At 37.1% G+C, this 21,937-nt stretch overlaps 2 protein-coding genes across 3 annotated transcripts; one reads left to right on the plus strand and one right to left on the minus strand.

The window, feature by feature from the left end:
- Nucleotides 1-1,724: 1,724 nt before the first annotated feature.
- On the minus strand, nucleotides 1,725-5,861 carry LOC113725980 (protein RTF1 homolog). The gene is made up of 2 exons (XM_027249428.1): nucleotides 5,659-5,861; nucleotides 1,725-3,950 (listed from the first exon to the last, which is right to left on the minus strand). Exon 2 carries the CDS (start codon nucleotides 3,945-3,947, stop codon nucleotides 2,052-2,054), a length of 1,896 nt encoding a protein of 631 aa, XP_027105229.1. The 5' UTR covers nucleotides 3,948-3,950; nucleotides 5,659-5,861; the 3' UTR covers nucleotides 1,725-2,051.
- Nucleotides 5,862-18,814: 12,953 nt separating this feature from the next.
- LOC113725981 (epoxide hydrolase 1-like) lies at nucleotides 18,815-20,901 on the plus strand. Of its 2 annotated transcripts, none has more exons than XM_027249432.2 (4): nucleotides 18,815-19,256; nucleotides 19,744-19,911; nucleotides 20,083-20,261; nucleotides 20,449-20,901. In XM_027249432.2, exons 1-4 carry the CDS (start codon nucleotides 18,972-18,974, stop codon nucleotides 20,693-20,695), a joined length of 879 nt encoding a protein of 292 aa, XP_027105233.1. In that variant the 5' UTR covers nucleotides 18,815-18,971; the 3' UTR covers nucleotides 20,696-20,901. The 2 variants fall into 2 exon arrangements, with proteins under 2 accessions (XP_027105233.1, XP_027105232.1); XM_027249431.2 differs by having other exon boundaries at nucleotides 18,829-19,256; nucleotides 20,083-20,318.
- The last annotated feature ends 1,036 nt before the right edge of the window (nucleotides 20,902-21,937 follow it).

The raw sequence follows: 21,937 nt of genomic DNA on the forward strand, positions 1-21,937 counted from the left end.
CACCTCAATGACACGATGAAATTCAATTTATGAGTTAGGTTGATTATTTTAACAAGGGGAAAAATTAGAAAGTTTAGGAGAGCTGATCCAATTGGAGAATGATAGCGGTAAAATTATAAATTTTTCGAATATCCACTACACTTTGTGAGTAGCAGAGTTTTGATCACTCAACTTTTAAAAATATATATTTACCCACTAAATTATTAAAAATATAAATATTGGATCATTTCGTCTATTTTTACCATTAAGTCTATCAGATCTAAGGACGTGCACAATAGTTTAATGAGTAAAAACATACTCACACAATAGTTTAGTAGAAAAATACATATTCATACGATAGTTAACTTGTGTACTTTACGAACTACCAACTTGGTTGCATCTCGTGACTCGTGCAAGTTCTTAGATCTAACACACTGATGAATTGTGAAAATAGGTAGAATGATTCAAATTTTATATTGTCAACAATTTAATGGATAAATAAATACTTTTAAAATTAAATGACCAAAACCCTATTATTCTAAGAATTCAGTAAGCAGCGGGGCAATTTGCTCACAAGCAGAATGAGATACATGTAATCTAAACTTACTAATGTAAAATATATAAAAGACTGATGATATATATATATATATATATATATATATATATATATGAACACTGATGATTTATAAAAGACTTACTCGACAGAATATATTTAACTTTGTGCGCCAAGTTGTCCTCTAAACTTGGGGCAGCTTGTATTTGCCGTAGTTGTTGTATTAAGAAGTACAATAACAAGTCAATGACACGACAAATGATTGTCGCCATTCCGAAGCATTTTCTATAACTCATTATCTGCTTATTATTTACCAACTTCAGTGGCTATAACCAATCATCCATACCTTCCTCGCAAAACTTGAAACCAGGTAATTTTCTTTGAAAATGGTTAGTTTTCATTTCTAAAATTTGAGCCATGGACACATTATCATTCAAACTTTCTGGTATAACACATTTAATATCCAAGTTACCAATTTTTAATTAATTTCATACTCAAATGAGTAATTAATCAATTTGAATAGAAATTGGGGATGCAATGGACATGAACCTGCTAAGTAAAAAGCGTTGCATGACTTAAAATCAGCAAAATAAAATGGATATCTTCACTCTCCCTACTTCAATTTTGGTTCAAATCGATTAATTTTCTGTTTGAGGATGAAATTGGTATAAAAATTAATAGTTCAGATACTAAATGTGTTATACTAGAAAATTTGATAGCAAAATACATTCACGGCCCAAAGTTTAGAGATGAAAGTTGGCATGTTCCCCTTTTCTTTTGTTTTTCATGCAAAAATCCGGCAAGTGCACATTGTTTTATGTTCTGCAAGGTTTCTTCCACAGGGCAAAGCAGTCATGGCCTATGCAGACAAAGCTAATATAAAATTTACGGTACATTATGCAAGTAGAAGTTACATGCAACAAAAGTGACGGAGCTAAGACTCGCAAGCCTCAGCCACCGGAAGAACAGAAAATTGGAACGGTTGACGGCGCATGTCATCTTTATTTGGCTACGAAAATCAAAGTTCTCCAAATTTTAGAGGATAAATGAATGTGGACGAATTTCATAACCATGCATAATCGAATCCGTGTCCTCCAATGTTTCAGGTTAACCATAGAGACTATAGTCCAGCCAGTGGTACGAAGATATGCGGCTGCAGCTGCCCAACACGGCACAAAAAGGAACTGTTCCGTAAAAGAAAACCAATGTAGGCATTTTCCCACAAAGATTGTGAAGGAATCCGATATACATATCAAAGTTTCGAATTAAATTCACCATTCATCACTCATAAAAGCCCATGATCAAGAAGAAAGACCTTAATCAATACAACCGCATTAGTCATAATTAAATATAACGTGTCACTCAAAACTACAATAATAAGGAAAGCCTGAACCTGAAAGTGTAGCATCAAACTTCAAAGCAACCCCATTCTTCTCTTATAGTCGCCAACAGTCAAGGTTAAAGAATGTCTCCTCATCATTTTCTGGAACCCTTTATCCCTATAATGCAGCATCAAACTTCAAAGCAATCCCATTCTTCTCTTGTAGTCGCTGACAGTCAAGGTTAAAGCATGTCTCCTTCCATCATTTTCTGGAACTCTACAACCAACAGTTGCTTCTATTCTCTGCTTCCGAGCCATGAACCCTGCTTGCGCTCCTTTGGCCCCACCAAAATTTTCAAGTGGATCCAAGTTAATTTCAAGTTTAAAACCATGCAGCATGTTCGACTCTCTTCCTTGATCTACAGGAGCACTTGTATCTACCAACTTCCCATCATCCGCTGTAGCTGTAGCTGCCTTTCCCATCTCAGTGGAAACTACAGCTGTGCCATTACGGTTATTGACTGCTGAGGCTGCAGTAGCTTCACCATCTGCTGCAGTTGCTTCTCCATCAATGGGGTTTTTGACATAATAATTTCTTGACCTGGTCCATCTCCTTGAGAAGGGATCATACCCAGCTTCACCAGCTTTCAGACTCGCATTGACCGGTTTCAATCCTGATGCATTCTTGAAGTTTTCAACCCTGTTCTTTCTGTTCATCTCTGCCAACCTAATAGCTTTTTTGTCCATCTCATGGGCTTGCCGAGATGCCTCCAATTCCTGCAGTCTGGCCTTGATCCTCTCCACCTCTAGTTCATCATTGTTAATCTTTGCCACTTCCATCTCTGTCCTCAAACGATCCTTCTCAGCTGCAACATTCAGCGGTCTCCATGTGGCAGACTTTTTCTCCTGCAACATCTGCTTGACAGTTTCTGCAGAGTAAACAAATGAATTTGTCTTCTGAATGGCCTCCTTCTTTTCCAATACCTCCAGTTTGCTTGGCATGCGGCCACCACTGCGCTCTACTTCCCTAACCCATTGGTCATATTCCTCCTTGGCAGGTGGAGAGTCTGAAATCATGGCCATCTGCCACCTAGCAGCAGAGTTTTCATTTCCCCAAACAACATTTAGATACTTATATGTGGTCTTGTTATCAAGCTTGTACAGGCGATCTGGGTCTGAGCCATCAACATTGCGGACAACACAGAGTCTGTAGATTGGACCATATCTATTCTTCCCAATTCCAACCCTTACAAAACAACCAACAATCAAATCCTCAAAAAAAGGTTCCATAAACCACTTTGCTAATTTAGATCTTCGAATGGTAATTTCCTTTATATCCTCATAGGTTGGCCACTTTGATTCAGCTGATGTCTTGTCTTCATCACTATCAGCCATTCCACCATCACCAGTAGACTCTTCCTCATCACTATGTGAAGCGCTTCCACTCCGGGTAGGGCTACCTATAGTTGCTGCTGTAAAGGGTCTACGCTTGACAGGTGAGTAACCACGGCTTCCAGAGCCATCTCTAGTTGCATCCCTAAGTTTCCGATGAGCCTCTGGATCCTGCTGCCTCATTCGCTTTGCTCGTATCTCATTCAGCGCGTCATCTTTGGCAGCTGTCCTGTCAGCAAATCTAGTTGATGAGCGCACAGCACGAGAATGAGTTTGAGTGGGGCTCCCTTTTCTTTTTTTTGCAAATTTCTCGTGCATTTCTCTATCACTTCTTGTTGATGCACGATCTGCTAAAATCATTTCCCTTTGAAGTTCCGACATCTGTGCAAGCTTTTTCCTATCATCTTCATCCTTGTAGAGGTCACTCCCAACAGAATCGTCATCACTGTCACCTTCATGATAACCATCTTCTTCATGATTACTGTCATCCTCATCCCTTTCCAAGGGGTCCAACCTTTTCTTGAGAGGGACTTGTGAACCAGAGGGTTTTCTGTTTGAATAAGCATGATCATCATCATAGTCATCATCTTTTGAGTCACTCTCATCATCAGAGTATGGAACCTTGCGTCGTCTTCTCTCACTTTCACCTGTTCTCCCAGCTGCCTCTAACAACAAGTCGTCTAATTCTTCTTCCTCAGCCATCGTCTGCAAAATTAGGATGCATTTTTTTTTTTTTTTTGTATTCAATAAGTTAAATCTTTCACAATCAATTCAGAGGAAGATGGACAAACGAATGAGTTTCTCAATGAGTCCCAAAACTAGATAAGCACCTCTCACAATGAAAACAATTTCCAGAAAAAGATGATGAAAAGGGACGCGGAAGCCAGAATGCCTAGCGGATGTCATTATTAAACATAAAGATGGTTTCATCATACAAGTTATAGCATTGCGTAAGTGATCAATTGTAAAACGTGCAAACTCCATCTTTTGCAGCATCTTTCATCAATTCAATAATTGGGACCTATGCTGACACGATGTCCAACAAGTGCATCACATTGAACAATGGTGACGGATGCCACAAATCTAAGTTTTGCGTCATGTAAATTCAGTTCATTAATTGGTTCAGCAGTGATTGGCTAAGTCATTATTGGAACGGTGTCGTTTATTTATTCTAGTACTATAATAAGTAGTTTTATTGTGGTGTCGCTTAGTTCAGTCCAGGGTCGTTTTGAACTCAGTTGGGTTTTTTTTATAGAATTCTTCCAGCTCAGCAAGTTTGTTGTTTCCCTTTTAGTTTGTTAGATAAATAGCATTGCTCCTGCATTGGGGATCAGTTGCAATCTTACTTTTAAAATTTTGCCAGCGACAAGGAGATATTCCTTTCTCTGCAAGAAACTTCCCTTCTTTTCCTTCCTTTGTTGATCATTCCTTTTCCTTCCATTTTTGGGTTGAATTTTTCAAATTTCTTCATTGATTGACAAGTGGTATTCAGAGCTGTTCGATTCCTTGGCAATGGCGGAAACAACAAGTAAAGCTTCTGAGGAAAATCTTAAAAGGCTAGATAAAGAAGTTTCAGAATTGGGGTAGCTTTAGTACCATACAAACTCCGAAAAACCAAACCAGGTACATCAACTCACAACTCTATTAGCCAAAATTAAGAATCATTCAGGACTCTGAAATCAATAGCGAAACATACAAGAACCAGAAAATGTAGTCATACAATCTTCTCAAACATCAACAAGTGGCAAGGTGAAGTCAATTCAACAGAATAGAAGCATAAACTGTATTCACATAAACCAACTTCGCAAGCAACTACATATCCAACTACATTACGTAAATCCTTGCCAGTCTAACTTTACCAGCCAAAACTAGTGTACTGTCACTTTAGGGTCCATACCACATTGTACATGCATTAACTTGTATCTTTCTTACACAAACATTACACTAATTTTCATTTTTAAATCCAATATACCCATAAAAACTACCTCAATCAAGCCGGTCAAACGATTTTCCCTAATCCTCAAAGTACAGCAACTCAGAGTTTCCCCTTTTTTTCTGCTGAACACAAAATAAGAAAATTGCTCCCGCAAAGAAGTCTAAAGCCAAACATGAAAAATAAAGAATTATCCATAGGTCAAACAAGAACTGGCATCGTAGAATTCAAAGGATAAAACAGGAAGAGTTTTTGAAGTACTATATTCTCAAGAAATAACACCTGTATCCACATATCATCACGAATTTCAACTCAAGCATAGATCTGCAAGTATGCGCCTAGCAGCCCTAGATTCGAACTCCACTAGTTTTACATTCTTCTTTTCCTTTTATTTCGTCATGAGCAATGAAGAAGAAAAAACTAGCTGATAAATTAAAAACTAATAAGGCAGAATTAGATGGCTACAGCGAGAAAGCTTACCGGAGAGAGTTAGAAAGCGATAGAATTAAACAGCGCAGTCTCGTCGTCCGGTCGGCTGACGGAGTCGGTGGCTCCTCCGGCTAATTATAGCAGAGGAACAAATCCTGCTGAGATCAAGAGGATCGAGCTGAGGGCAATCAAAGGAAACCGTATATATATATATATATATTTAATTAGTATCCCTTTTTCAGGTGAATATAATGACGCCCCAGTCATTAATTTTGATGAATTTGATTACCTTATTGCTGGGCTGTCAATTCGGCCCATTTATCTCGCTTTTTGTAGGACGAAGCCCTGTGTTGCATAGGCCATGATGTTTAGGCTCCAACTCAGGCCCTTCTACTCTATTAGGCCGTATACTATACCTGATTAGCCCAAAATAAGATCATATTTCTTTTTTTTTTTTATTATTCGAAAATGAATTCAAGCAAGTAAAAGGGGGAAAAAAAAAGTGTATCGGTGAACATAAATGATTGCCAACAGATGGCGACTTAATTTTTATTTAATAATTCAATTTAATATTTAAAATTTAATAAATTTAGACTTTAATACGTTCAAACTGTATTTCGACCCAATGTTATTCGCAACGGGATCAAGAATCCCCGTAGCAAAGTTGCACAATGTTACAAATAGGTATTTGAAGATTTGACTACTACTACTACTAACGAGCCTAATCAGTCCACCACTTGTTGAATTTAGCTGTGTTTGTAGGCCAACAGATTTGTGGAATTGATTCTCGAGTTTGATGCAATTGATCGATAAATTAATATGAGTCTAATTAGAGAAAATTTTTTATTTGCTTAAAAATATAAACTTACAAAATAACTTTTCTCCATAGCTACAATTTACAGACCAGCCGTCTGTTCTGCATCATAAATTTCAGCTTTAATGGGATCACGTGCTATATTTTTGCACCATAAATTTGGAGGATAACTTCAGGAACATCCCCTGAGGTTTTTGATAATTTCAAGTGGCTCTCTTAAGGTTTTAAAAATTATACCTACCTTCCTTATTCATTGAAAATGACAATAATATTAACCTTAATATTTTAATAAAACTCTCTTGTTGCCATGTGTTATACAAAGGATGGATTTTATTTTATTTTTCCTTTTTTCCTTCTTATTCATTTCTCTTATATTTCATTAGAAGTATAGAATAACTATCAATGTTGTTGCTAATATCTATCCAGAACAAATGTTAAACTAGTTTTTTTTTATGATTTTTAATATCAGCTAATTTTTGTAGCTCTTTTTTTTTGTATCAAAATCAAGAATAAATCAACAATAATTAAAAATAAATTGCCCAAAATCGCTACCAAACTTTGGTAGTTCCATCACTAAACTAATCCATAAACTTTTATTAAAAAAATTAGTTCATAAGCTTAGAAAACACAAGATAACACTTTCTTCTCTATTTTAAAAAGAACCTATATTCTAAATAAAGCAGTATAAAAAATAGCTTATTATAGCAAAAGATTTATTGTTATAGTTGATTATTAAATAACAAATATTTGTATGAAATACTTGAGACTCGGTTTTTTTTTTAAACTAATTGTATCGAATTACTTTATAATTGTTTAGAAAAATGAATTAAACTTTATAAGATAAGGGCATTTTAGGGTATTCATTAAATTTTTTATCTTATTTTAAGGTTTGGATACCAAAGTGTCAAATCGAGGGAGATAAGTGTAATTTTTAAAATTTTAAGAGAACTAAGTGAAATAGTCAGAAACCTCAAGGGAGATTTCTGAAAATATCCCTAAATTTGGTGTACCATAAAATCGAATGGACAAACAAGAAAACACTTGGGATCCTTGGTGACATGTTTTCTATGTCAATCCAATGCCATCAATAGTGTTGCATCAAGTGTCATGTTATTATTTAAACTTGTATTAAACCAAGCCAAATTGAATTATTAGAAAATTAAAATGTAAATAATAATAAGACACTTGGCACAATACTATTGGTGGCATTGGATTGAGGCTAATTGATCCGAATATTGATGAAAAAAAAACCCTTCAGACACTTGCGGGTCTGACAGTAGTACGGTATAAATATATGGGTGCCGGGCTGACACAGCCCGGCACCTGACACCAAAAAATTTTTTTTTTTTTTTAAAAGACACATGGGTGCCGGGCTGTGTCAGCCCGGCACCTGAAAAAGTCAGAAAAAGTTGGCTGCCGGGCAGTCTCTGCCCGGCAGCCAGTCAAATAGTAAAAAAAAAATTTCGAAGGGCCTCAATGCAATTCAGACAAAGGGCTCAACTGCAAAAGCTGGCTGCCGGGCACTCTCTGCCCGGCAGCCAGTCAAAGTGTTTAAAAAAATATTCGGCAGGCTTCAATGCAATTCAGACAATGTAGCTCCCGTGAATTTTTCACACTTTTTTGCTTCAGATTTGCCCCTTTTGCAGGCTTGTGGACAAAAAAAAAATTGTCTGCAGCTCCCGTGAAGCAAAAAAGAGCTGAATCAAAACAAATTTACGTACGATTGGACAAAAGAACTATGCTCCATTAGACTTTAGCAGGTCGTGAAACAATAATTGTGTGCTACCGGTAATAAAATTTTTTTTTAAAAAAAAAAACTTTGTAATCTAGCCGTCCAAACGGACGGCTAGATTTTACCTTATGCTCTATATAAGCACTGAGGAACTTCCTCATCGTCCGCACCTCTCACTTTCTCCCCTACGAAATTTACATTTCTCATTTTTCTCTCAGCCCTCAGTCGGAGTTTACATTTCTCAGTGTCTCACACTTTCACACGAGCACCTCACTTTACATTTTGCAGAGTTGGGCGTATTACTATCTTGTGGCCCTAATCGATATTTTGAAGAGTTGGGCAAAGAACTGTCCTGTGGTCCAAATCGTGAGTATTTGTTGGCTTAGTCCTCCTTATTTAACAAATGATTATTACTTTGTTTGGCAGTAGAATTGGCTTGTGGTCCTGTTGGTGTTTCTAATAATTACCTTATTCTTATGCAGAATTGGCATCAGACGCTTGGTGCCGTGTTTTTGTTAATCGCCGTGCTGATTAATTGCGGTGCTTCTGTTAAGGTCGCCGGGCTCATTACTCACGGTGCTCCCAAGGCAATCGATTTTTTTGATTCAAAAAAGGTTAGTGATTTGTATTATATAAAAGTTGCTATAATTTGTCATTTTATGTTAGTGAATTGTTGATAAATATTTTATGATATTATTATAATTTGTTATTAATTAAATATTTAATTTATTGTTGAAGCAATTGTAAACATATAATGTAGTTTACGTATGTTTGTTAATATTAGTTAGTGAAGCACGGTACACGCTTAGTTGAATTAGTTTAGTGATTGAATTAGTTTAAGTAGATTAATTAGTTGTTTAAATTTGTTTAATAAATGTATTTAAAGTGATTGATTAAATGAATATAAATCTATAATAAATGCAGTACATAAAATTGATGTCATTAGCATAGCTTAATATCGAAATTAGTATTATTGGTTCAATGCAATTCACCTTATTATGCAAGTTAGTTGATAATTAGTCCACGGTATTTAGTATATGATTAGTTTAATTAGTTTTGTGATTTAATTAGATTAATTAGTTGCTTTTTAATTAGTTGAATGAATTAAATTTAATAGGTTCGATTAGATGAATTTAGATGTATTTGTCGAGTCATGTATTGAGTTTTGATTATGATAGCTATTTAGTAGGGATAATTTAAGTATTTGAAATAATTGCTACATTTAATACATAAAATGCATAAACATAATGTAATTAGGTTAGCTTTATTTCAAAATTAGGGGTATTAGTTTAATGCAATTGACTTTGTTGCGCAAGTTAGTTGATAACTAGCTTGTGCTATTTAGTATCTGATTAGATTAAGTAGTTTTGTGGTTTAATTAGTTAAATTAGGACCTCTCACTCTTTTGTAATTAATTAATTTTAAGAGGTCGATTAAATGAATTTAGATTTATTTGTCGAGGCATGTATTGAGTTTTGGTTATGATAGCTATTTAGTGGGGATAATTCAAGTATTTGGAAAAACTGCTACATTTAATACATTAAATGCATAAACATAACGTAATTAGCATAAAATCATTTTAAAATAGGGTTTTTAATATTAGTAAGATATTTGATTAGAATTTCATATTTAATTGACCAAATATGAAATGTAGGTGCATGATAGACTTAGCATAAGGTAAAATTTTTATAACTAAATGTAGTAATTAAGGTGGTTAATTAGGTTTACTTTGTTATTTATTAAATGATACGTTTATTTGTTATAAATGGTTGAATTATTTAATTATAATGCTTTTTTTGTTGTTATTTGTTATATTATTGGTTATTATTTGTTACAATTATGGACTCATAATTGTTTATTTATTTGTTATAAATTATACATATTTGATTCGATCAATTAATTGATTATTCAAATAAGCTTATCAATGCGATTTTACAATGTTATCAACACTCGTCCGTAATAGGTATAACATGTCAAGTGATAATTGCCTGGTGATACAATTATATTGGGGAGGAAAAATTATATACAAAAAGGGGTCAATTTCATATGATCCTCCTATACCGAAAAATGCGTTGTTCCTGACAGAGGTGGTGGGTTATGATGAATTGGTAGATAGAATATACACTATTATGGGTTTAGATCGGAACAGCTATAACATTAGTTTGATATATCGGAGTTGTCTCCAAAATGGCAAGTTTGGTGCAATGCCTTTGGTAAATGACAATGGAGTTGCTGGTCTGTACTACTTACAATCTGGTAGTAGGCTTGCAACCGAAATATATGTGGAGGTCGAGAAGCTATTGGGTTTAGAAGAACATGGTACCGATGGTTTATAAATTATAAGTGGTAATCTTGAGCGAGGCGGTAGCAGTTCCGAACATATATCTTTATTGCAGCTAGTCGCCCATTTTGAGAGTCAAATGACCCAACTAGCTAGAGCAGATGTCGAACAAAGGCATAGAGGGCGAAGAAGGGGTACTGGTCGGCAGACGAATAATGAGCCTCCATGTACAGGTGCTCGACCGATAATTCACACCTCAAGCATTCATTCTCGAGGTGCGGATATTGAATCGGCACCAATGTTTGATGCACAGCCATCTACTGACGATCAGTTTGTAGATGTTGACATGGACTCCGAACCGGAGCCCAATCTTAGTGGTTCGGATGATGAGAACCACGAACATGGTACTGATAGTCAAGCAGGGCATCTAGAGGGCACATCTATGGCCCATGATGACATGGATCACGGTGCCCCCTGGATAAATAGTGAGGGTCCACAACTGCGTTATGAAGCTGGTGTTGACGCTGCATTGAATTTTGACCCCCTTGATGCTGGGCGAGTGGAAAAGTTAAGAATGTGGAATGAACACACCAGAGATTTAGAATTGGGCCATCTTTTTGAATCAAAGGAGCATGTCCAACGAGCTGTGAAGTTGTGGTCCATCAAGGAGAACAGGGAGTTCAGAGTTCGTGAGAGCACGCCAACGACTTGGTATGTTCGTTGTCGGGCTCGTAACTCCGTCCCCCCTTGTAATTGGCAGCTTCGTGCAACCTTACGGAGCTCGCACAACATGTGGATGATTGTCACACTTGCTGACGCACATACTTGCGTCCGTATTTGCTATAGTAACGATCACCGTGGATTGAGTAGTGACATAATTGCTGAGCACATTATTCCCCATATTATGAATGGTCCGGTGTACAAAATCAAGGAAATTCAGGCATCGGTGAAACAAGAGTTTCATTGTGATGTGTCATATAAGAAGGCTTGGTACGCTAGACGCCGTGCCATTGATATATTATATGGGGACTGGCCGACATCCATATTGCAACTGCCGACATATATTGAGGAGTTACAACGATCGAATCCAGGGACGGTAGTTGTGTGGGATCATCATCCATTAAGTACCCCATCTGCAATAATTTTTGATTATATATTTTGGGTATTTGCTCCAGCCATCCAAGCTTTCCGCTATCTAAAACCGGTGATATGCGTGGATGGTACCTTTTTAAAAGGGCCTTATCGGGGAAAACTTTTGGTCGCCATAGGGTTTGATGCTGACAATTCAATGTTTCCTTTGGCATATGCCCTAGTTGATGAGGAGAATAATCGGAGTTGGTCTTGGTTCATGAGACTGTTACGCATTCACGTGTGTGGTGATGTGCAAAATATATGCATTATTTCTGATCGTCACCACGGCATTATAAACGCAATGCGTACACTCGAAGAGTGGCAGGAGCCATTAGGGGTGCACCGATTCTGTTTGATTCATATTCGGAGTAATTTCACACAAAAATTCAAGAATGAGAGGTAAATTGTCTCCGAACCTTTAAAAATAATGCATCCGCACCCTAACATATTAAACATATATTAAACTTATTCTGACGATATTTTATGTTGCCTGGTAGACTTAAAAGTCTGATGTACGCTGCTGGTGTGGCAAATCAGCCGCGCAAGTATGAGGACAACATGAATTTGATTTACTCCTTGAATTTGGAGGCGTACACATGGCTAACGGGTGGATCAGTTCGACCCGAGCAATGGGCTCTGTGCAAAGATGGGGGTTATCGTTGGGGGCACATATCCACAAATATGGCTGAATGTTTCAATAATTTGTTGAGGGACGCTCGGTTGCTTCCAATTACTGCATGCATACGGTTCACATTCAATCAAACAGTTGACCTGTTTGTCAAAAATCATAAGGTGGCATGGAATCTAGTATACGCGCTCCCAAAAAAATTTTGGAAGCTATATGTAAAAAATGAAAAAAAAGGGAGGGCACATGCAGTTCAAGTGTTCGATCACCAGAGAGGCATTTACTGTATCACAACTGCTTATCGACAAAGCCGACAAGGAGGTAATGCCCAGACTGTCGACATTGGAAGTCACACATGTACATGTGGAAAATGGAGAGAACTACGCTTCCCATGTTCGCATGCTATGGCAGCGTGTTATAGGTGTGGTATTAGTCCAATGACGCTTGTCGCTCATGAGCATACGTTTCCCGCTTATCAGGCTACATTCAGTGGTTCTTTTCAGCCGCTACGGGATCCAAAATATTGGACCACATCTGAATTAAAACTGAATGTCAATGGAGATCGGTTGAAACAAAAGATGCCCGGACCATTGAGAACTGCTAGGATCAGAAATCAGATGGATAGAAGATGTCCTGATGCACCACGTCGATGCAGTAACTGCTTACAGCCGGGTCACACTGCCCCTAATTGTCCATATACTGGTTATTTTCATAAATAACTTGAGCTGTCTCAGTTCTGGTAGAGGGTTGTACTAATAAGTAACTGGTATTTGATATTTGATAGTATTAAATGCATAACTTTTGATGTATTATCTGTTATGAACTGCTATTTGGTAGTGATAAATGTTAAACTCTGGATGTATTGTCTGTTGTGATGCATTTGTTAAAGTGTTAAAATTTGGAGAATAAACATGGTACTTATATTATTTGTATCTGAAAGTAGGATTTAAAATGGAGCGATGGAACAGAACCACAGCGCCCCCTCATCCCGGTCCCTTGGATGACAGTGTTTTATATCTACAATCAGAACACAGGTCAGCTGCGATCTTTCAAGGCAATGGTGTGGATTTAGATGTTCGGCGGTGTGATAAGAGGTTTTTTCAACCTCTTATACATTTAGATGAACGGGTTGCGCACTACATCGATGCTGCTGGCTTTTATGGCATTCGCCGCGCCGGTTATCTCACAGTAGATCATGGTCTTATTAATGCACTTGTGGAGCGTTGGAGGCAAGAGACACACACTTTTCACCTTCCAGTTATGGGAGAGGCGACTGTGACTCTGCAGGATGTGGAGGTTTTATGGGGTCTAAGCGTTGATGGTCTACCCGTCACATTAGTACAGACGAAACGTAGTCCATTAGACCGCAAACAGTTGGTTAACGACCTTTTGGGATATTGGCCAGAAGATAATATGCTGAACCACGGTCGTCTGAAGTTATCGTCCATATCCCGACGGTTGAGTACGCCACTGCCTGCAGATGCTTCTGATGAGATGGTTCGCCAGTATGCCCGGATGAACATTCTAATTCTATTGGGTGGATTGCTATTTGCAGATTCGTGTCAGAACGTCGTCAGTTTAAGTTGGCTAGACTATGTTCGGGATTTGGATGCCATGAGCCAGTACAGCTGGGGATCTGCGACGTTGGCGTGTTATACCGACGATTGTGCCACGCATCACGTGTGTCTGCAATCACATCTGGAGGTCCGTACTTGTTAGTACAGCTTTGGGCGTGGGAGCGGATTCCCGTGATTCGTCCTGATATACTCCCATATTCTGGGATTGGGGATTTTCCTAGAGGTGGTAGATGGGCCGCTCAACGAACAGGGGTTGACCCTTATAGCCGATCCACTACATCTTATCGGGAGCAGCTAGCCTTATTGCGGTTGGATCAGGTATAACGTCTATATCAATAAATTATATTTTATAGTCCCTCGTTTTTAATTTTGGATCGTATCTAAATTATGGTTATGGTAGCAGTTTATTTGGATGCCGTATAGCAATGGCGTACTGGCTAGTCTACCTGATTATTGCAGAAGAGGGGAGCGCATATGGCGGGCAAGAGTCCCTCTAATTTTCTGGCACATCGTTGAAATACATTGTCCAGATCGTGTCATGCGCCAATTTGGGATGAGGCAGGAAATTCCGGAAGAAGTTGACACTAATCGAGCTTTACACCAATTGGAGATTTCCGGTTATCCTGGAAGAAATTGGGCTCATTTTCATCGGGATTGGATAGGATACTGGAATGCGCGTGGAGAAGCACAAGTACCTGGCGTGCCTACAACCACGTTCAGGCCTTCCAATAATTATCTGGAGTGGTATCACAATCACACCGTTCTGTACATTACGCCGCCTATCCAGCAGCAGGCACAAGTTGGACAAATGTTGCATGGAGTTTCGGGCCAGTTGGAGTATTTGGTAAATTACTACTATCTCCCAAATTTAATTTATTTACTTTTGGACAATGGATGATCATGTTTTCTCCTATTTTGTATATGTCAGATGAATACTATGCAGCGCATTGGTCGGCAATCACATGGTGCACTTGAACTTGATGACCCTGGGAGTCGATTTCATCCACGTCTTGCAACAATTGTTGATGGAGCATATGGATCAATGCAATATCTCCAGCGCTTTGATCGCATGGTTGTTGGTGATTATGATTCTTTCGATCATAATCCTCATGTGACACCAGAAATTCCTATCCAACCTCGCGTGCGACGTGTCCCTACACAAGGTGGACCATCATCTAGTAGAAGTCGACGCCATAGGCATGGGTTGCAGGACGAAGTCATTGAGGAGACGGGCATTCAAATGACCGAGGGGGGCACTCAGTCGCATTACAACCCGACTAGTAATCAATTCACCACATCTGTGTCTTTGCCGATGACAGACATCCACGGTGTGTCACATGGACAGAATATATCGCCCTTTACCCCTCAGGTGACATCGTTCCCGCACTCACAGTATATTGCTCTAGATGCCACGCCTTTGCCACAGTTTCCACCCTTTGGTGTATATTCCAGGCCCTCTCCATATTTGCCTGTATTTGGGGGACATTTTCCATTCTCGTCAAACGAGCCTCCATTTGGATACGTTGCCACTGCAGCGGACTCATCTTCTACTGCTAACCTACATCCAATATTCAATTTTCTGAACGAAACGGGTGGTGTCCCTTCCATTTCAGACCTTCCCGATTATTACAGTCTTGGACAGACTACGACCGTATCTGCGTCGATCCAGCCGATATCTACTACTACATACGGTCAGACGGGGGATTTTGCCACGTATCGTTCTCAACACGATGGTGATAGTAGTACGACAGTTGAGTCGGATGAGGAGGATGACGTAGGACCCTATGCTCTTCGTGATCGTTGCAGACGAAAGCCTAAAAGATTTTGTTGTCCGTCTACAACACCAGGTGATAAAGGCAAGGGCAAAAGGCGTACCAACCGTTGATATGATCATTTCAATTGCATGTTTTACAATTTCAAATATTTGAATATGAGGATTTAGCGTTAATTTAATCTTTTATTATTATAATACTTATCGCTATTTTTAAATTCACGATTGTACAATGTCATGTTATGCATTTTTTCTTCTTACAGTGATTTTTTATTGCATAATCTCAAATAATTATAAAATCTTTATTTCAAGTGAAACTTAATAGACAACTACTTGAAATGCCCAAAAAAATAACTGCTTACATATTATTCAATCGACTTAACGCTATATAGTTACTTATATTATAATAGAATATTTAATTAACTATTTAAATTTACCAAATATAAGTATTGAACATTAGATATTAATTCCGTGGATGTTTTTAGGGTTTTAGGGTTTAGGTTTTAGAAATGCATTCTTCTTTAGGGTTTAGGGTTTAGGGTTCCTTCTTTAAGGTTACATTATCAAGGAAATTCTACGCTGTGTATAGTCTAGGGTTTAGGGTTCAGGGTTCAGGGTTTAGGGTTCAGGCTTTTAGGGTTTAGGTTTCAGAAATGCATTCTTTTTTAGGGTTTGGGGTTTGGGGTTTAGGTTTCAGAAAATATTTATTTGTTAAAATTTATCATTTGTTTGTCATTTGTTTTGTAATTTAATTTGTTTTAACAAATGATGAAACGTGCATCATATATAAAAGAAAATGTAGTGAAATAGAAAATTTTAGTTTGCGTATATAGTAACTTTAGTTGTAAATAGTATTAGGTATTATAATCGGTTATAATCAGGTATTATGATTAAAATAACAAATAAAGGTGATTACCAATATAAAGAACTCACATTAATTTTTAAAAAACTTCTTGCCATTTCTTCTTGTCTTTCTTGCATATTAAATCAAATATTTGAATCATACAATTTGTTTATCTTACATTTATTTTTTCATCTTACATTTATGTTTATCTTACAGTGATTTTTTATTGCATAATCTCAAATAATTATAAAATCTTTATTTCAAGTGAAACTTAATAGACAACTACTTGAAATGCCCAAAAAAATAACTGCTTACATATTATTCAATCGACTTAACGCTATATAGTTACTTATATTATAATAGAATATTTAATTAACTATTTAAATTTACCAAATATAAGTATTGAACATTAGATATTAATTCCGTGGATGTTTTTAGGGTTTTAGGGTTTAGGTTTTAGAAATGCATTCTTCTTTAGGGTTTAGGGTTTAGGGTTCCTTCTTTAAGGTTACATTATCAAGGAAATTCTACGCTGTGTATAGTCTAGGGTTTAGGGTTCAGGGTTCAGGGTTTAGGGTTCAGGCTTTTAGGGTTTAGGTTTCAGAAATGCATTCTTTTTTAGGGTTTGGGGTTTGGGGTTTAGGTTTCAGAAAATATTTATTTGTTAAAATTTATCATTTGTTTGTCATTTGTTTTGTAATTTAATTTGTTTTAACAAATGATGAAACGTGCATCATATATAAAAGAAAATGTAGTGAAATAGAAAATTTTAGTTTGCGTATATAGTAACTTTAGTTGTAAATAGTATTAGGTATTATAATCGGTTATAATCAGGTATTATGATTAAAATAACAAATAAAGGTGATTACCAATATAAAGAACTCACATTAATTTTTAAAAAACTTCTTGCCATTTCTTCTTGTCTTTCTTGCATATTAAATCAAATATTTGAATCATACAATTTGTTTATCTTACATTTATTTTTTCATCTTACATTTATGTTTATCTTACAGTGATTTTTTATTGCATAATTTCAAATAATTATAAAATCTTTATTTCAATTAAAACTTAATAGACAACTACTTCAAATGCCAAAAAAAATAAATGCTTACATATTATTCAATCGACTTAACGATATATAGTTACTTATAATATAATAGAATATTTAATTAATTATTTTAATTTACCAAATATAAGTATTGAACATTAAATAATGAATAAATTTTTAAACGGCCTTTTATTATAATTTTAATATACATAATATTTTTCATCCATGCATAATTTAATTTTTTGAGTTGCCAATATACTTCTTTATGCATCTCCGCATCTGCTTTGCTTCTGCTTATTGCGCGCAGGAAAGTGAACTTTTCACCATAGAAATGTAATCGATGTTTAATTTTTACCTCTACTTTAATTCCGTGGATTGAAGAATATTGTCAGAAATGCATTCTTCTGCCGCATTTTTTTTTTGTAAAACAAGCCGGCAGCCAGCTTTTCACACAGGTAGAAGCCAAACGCATGGCTAATCTAACCACTTCTTCTTCATAAAGCGCTATAGCTTTGAAGGTCGTTTCATAGCTTGCCAAATGTTCTAGTGCTCTAACAGCTTGCCAAAGGTCTGAATTGCATTGAAGCCTGCCGAATATTTTTTTAATATTAATTATGCAATTCAGTTGAGCCACTTTGTCTGAATTGCATTGAGGCCCTTCGAAATTTTTTTTTTACTATTTGACTGGCTGCCGGGCAGAGAGTGCCCGGCAGCCAACTTTTTCTGACTTTGTCAGGTGCCGGGCTGACACAGCCCGGCACCCATGTGTCTTTAAAAAAAAAAAATTTTTTTATGGTGTCAGGTGCCGGGCTGTGTCAGCCCGGCACCCATATATTTATACCGGACTACTGTCAGACCCGCAAGTGTCTGAAGGGTTTTTTTTTCATCAATATTCGGATCAATTAGCCTTGGATTGACATATAAACATGTCACCGAAAATCCGCAACGGATCTTCTGTCCCACATCCTGTGCCACTCTCTGTGCCACTTTTTATTATATTGCTATTTCTCATTCATAAACCTCATGTTTTAATTCTTTTTTGCTTCCTTAAGATCCAATAACTATTAATTCAGTAAAAAATAAATATAACAGCTTAAAAAAAGCAATATATAATAGAAAATTAAAAAATACATCAGAAAATTCATAAAAAATCTCATTTTTTATGCATTTTGAATTTTTGAGTATGTTAAATTTTGTGTATTACTGAATTAATAGTTATTGGATCTTAAAAAAGTAAAAAAGAATTAAAACATGATGTTTATGAATGAGAAATAGCAATATAATAAAAAGTGGCACAGAGAGAGTGGCACAGAATATAAGACAGAAGATCGTTGCGCCGAAAATCTCAAGTGACAAGCAAGAGATGAGATTCGAATATTCCGAAAATCTTGAGACACAGACAACAATTGACCGACTACTACTAATGACAGACTCAAATTGAAACCGTGCGTAAGCGAAAATCAGAGCAAAATATTGGAAGTCATTTGATTTTGGATTCTTCCTTGAGCCATTTATCGTCTGCATTTCTTGCGCTTAGTCAAATGGAGAAGATAGAGCACAAGTATGTTGAAGTGAATGGCTTGAAGCTTCATGTGGCTGAGATCGGAAATGGGTCTAAGACAGTGTTGTTCTGTCATGGGTTTCCAGAGATCTGGTACTCCTGGCGCCACCAAATGGTTGCGGTGGCCAGCGCTGGTTTTAGAGCCCTTGCACCTGATTACAGAGGATATGGATTTTCCGATCCCCCACCTGTTCCTGAGAAGGCCAACTACTTAGACTTTGTCAGTGACCTCCACGCTCTGATTCAATGTCTTGGCATTCCAAAGGTTGATACCCTTTTGCTAATTGTCTCTTTCTGTGAGAGCATTTTGCTTTTCCCGTTAGCTGTTGTGAATGTGCTTTTCTTGCATAATTGGGAAAGCTTATTAACTCTGTGAATCTAATTGATCAAGAAATTTTCTTTTTTCCCTCGCTCATTTCCATGAAATAATATTTCTATCTTAAGATGCGGAATTTGATCTGCAAGTTCACCTGCTTTTCTTTGGAAAAATGTTCAAGAAATGAACAAAGGGGATCTTTTTGAAGCTGTTTCTGATACTTTTATATGGACTACTGGGACTACCAATCTGTCTCAAGTCTTTCCTCTTTGATATATGAGTTCAGATGGGTAAAATTTCTTAATCTCATTTCCAAGATGCACCAGTATATGAGAGAAAAGAAGAGAGATGAAGAATGCTCTGCCAAAATCATTCCTTTGTCACTGAAATTAAAACCTTTTGAGATCCTTCTCCGAATTTTCCGCACAATGTGCAGGTTTTTCTCGTGGCCAAAGATTTTGGAGTCCGCGTAGCACAAGTTTTTGCCCTTCTCCATCCGGAGAAAGTTGAAGGAGTTGTAACACTGGGTGCACCCTTCACACCTTTGGGACCCCCACTGTTTCTGCAGTACCTCCCTGGAGGCTTCTATATTTCAAGATGGCAGGTGCATAATTCTCTTTGTTATTTTCTTCCTTCTTCTTGCATTCATACCAGAGTTAAGTAAATTCTGGATGCGGAATTATGCTGGAGTGGGGGAGTAGGGAGTCATGAATTTCGAATACAGGTTTCGAGGTCAAAATGTGGGTTCTAACAAAAAATAACTTGTTCATTCTAGGAACCTGGAAGAGCTGAAGCAGATTTCGGCAGGTTTGATCCTAAAACAGTTGTTCGCAGAATCTACATTCTGTTCTCAAGAAGTGAATTGCCAATTGCTGGGGAGAATCAGGAAATAATGGACTTGGTGGATTCATCTATGCCTTTGCCCTCTTGGTTCACGGAGAAAGATCTCGAAATGTATGGCAGTCTTTATGATAAATCTGGATTCCGCACCGCACTAAAAGTACCTTATAGGTACCCAATCGATCAAATTCCTCTTGAATATTTGTACTGACTGAGTCAGCCATGTTTCTAAAACTAGGAGTTTTCTTGTTACTGTTCAGTCTTCTATACCTGCTAACCAACTGGTTTGTTTGTGTTATAGGTCATTGAGCGAAGAGTTCAACATATCAGAAATGAAGGTGGATGTCCCAGCGCTATTGATAATGGGCGAAAAGGATTATGTTATCAACTTCCCAGGAATGAATGACTACATAAGAACTGAACAGGCAAAAGAGTGTGTTCCTCAATTGGAGACAAAATACATACCTGAAGGTTCCCATTTTGTTCAGGAACAATTTCCTGATCAAGCGAATGACCTGATACTCAACTTTCTCAAGCAGCATAGTTAACCCGGGCACCAAAAAAACAACTCTCTCTAGTAGATTTTGATGTACTTTTGACTGTTCCCTACTACTTTCACTTCAGAGTGGACATCTGAAAGTTCTTAACCAGATGTGTGGATGGAGTTTCCCAGTGCTATGACATTGGTGGAGTTTGTAATGCTGTAACATTTCTGAAATAATAGAGAGAGATTCTCTGCGGTAATGTTGCATCATTCACAATTTCTGTCATACTACCACTTAAAAGCACTTCTTACCATTTCACTAAAGCTTGGCATTTTCTAGCTTTTGTACAACATGATGCTATGGTTGATTTTCATTTGTCAAAAGTTTTACGGGTAATAGAGCTAGTGATTTCTCCCTGTGACTCATACAACCCAAAAAATACAAATTCAAAACTTTTGACTAATTTTGATTTTAACCGTTAGATATTAAAGTTTCTTTTAGTGGTCCTCAATTTCCCTAAAATAAAAAAGTTTGGGATCATATTTATTTTGGTCGAAATATCAAGAATCAATTTAACTGATAAACCAAACATGAGGGACCCAAATTGCACATCGCCCTTTATTTTAATTATGTCTAAGTTCCTAACTCTTCCTTTTATATTTATGCTTCAATTATTTCAAATATCAAACTCAATTAAAAGAAAAAAACTATCACAACATTTGATTTAACATATATAAAATCCACTAACTAATGTTGAAAATTTCACCAATTTTCCGTTACAACAATCTTGTCTATCTTTTCATGCCTTTTATCTATGTTTTTTGACATTCTTTTCTTACATTTTCTTACAGAAAGTAAGAGTTACGCAAATAAACCTAATCCCGTGAGAAACCTCAAAAGCCGACTATTCTTGAGGTCCTCACAGGGACTTATCTACCCAACCCATACCCCCTCCCTTACCGATGTGGGATTTGGAAACCCCGACAGGGGCAAGTCCAGTGGGCCGCCCCTGCTAGAGGATAAAGACCCCCCACGAACCCTGTCCTGTTGACCCACCCCTTGACAAGAGTTTCTTTTCTTACATTTTCTTACAGAAAGTAAGAGTTACGCAAATAAATCTAATCCCGTGAGAAACCTCAAAAGCCGGCAACTCTTGAGATCCTCACAGGGACTTATCTACCCAACCCATACCCCCTCCCTTACCGATGTGGGATTTGACATTCGCTTTTCGCTCTTTCCCTTTCATTGGGACCCGTATTTCGGCTTGGAGTGTTCACAAAATATTTTCTAAATACTGGGCATTAA

This window comes from Coffea arabica, chromosome 2c (assembly GCF_036785885.1).
Source record: "Coffea arabica cultivar ET-39 chromosome 2c, Coffea Arabica ET-39 HiFi, whole genome shotgun sequence".
Taxonomy (NCBI): Eukaryota; Viridiplantae; Streptophyta; class Magnoliopsida; order Gentianales; family Rubiaceae; genus Coffea; species Coffea arabica.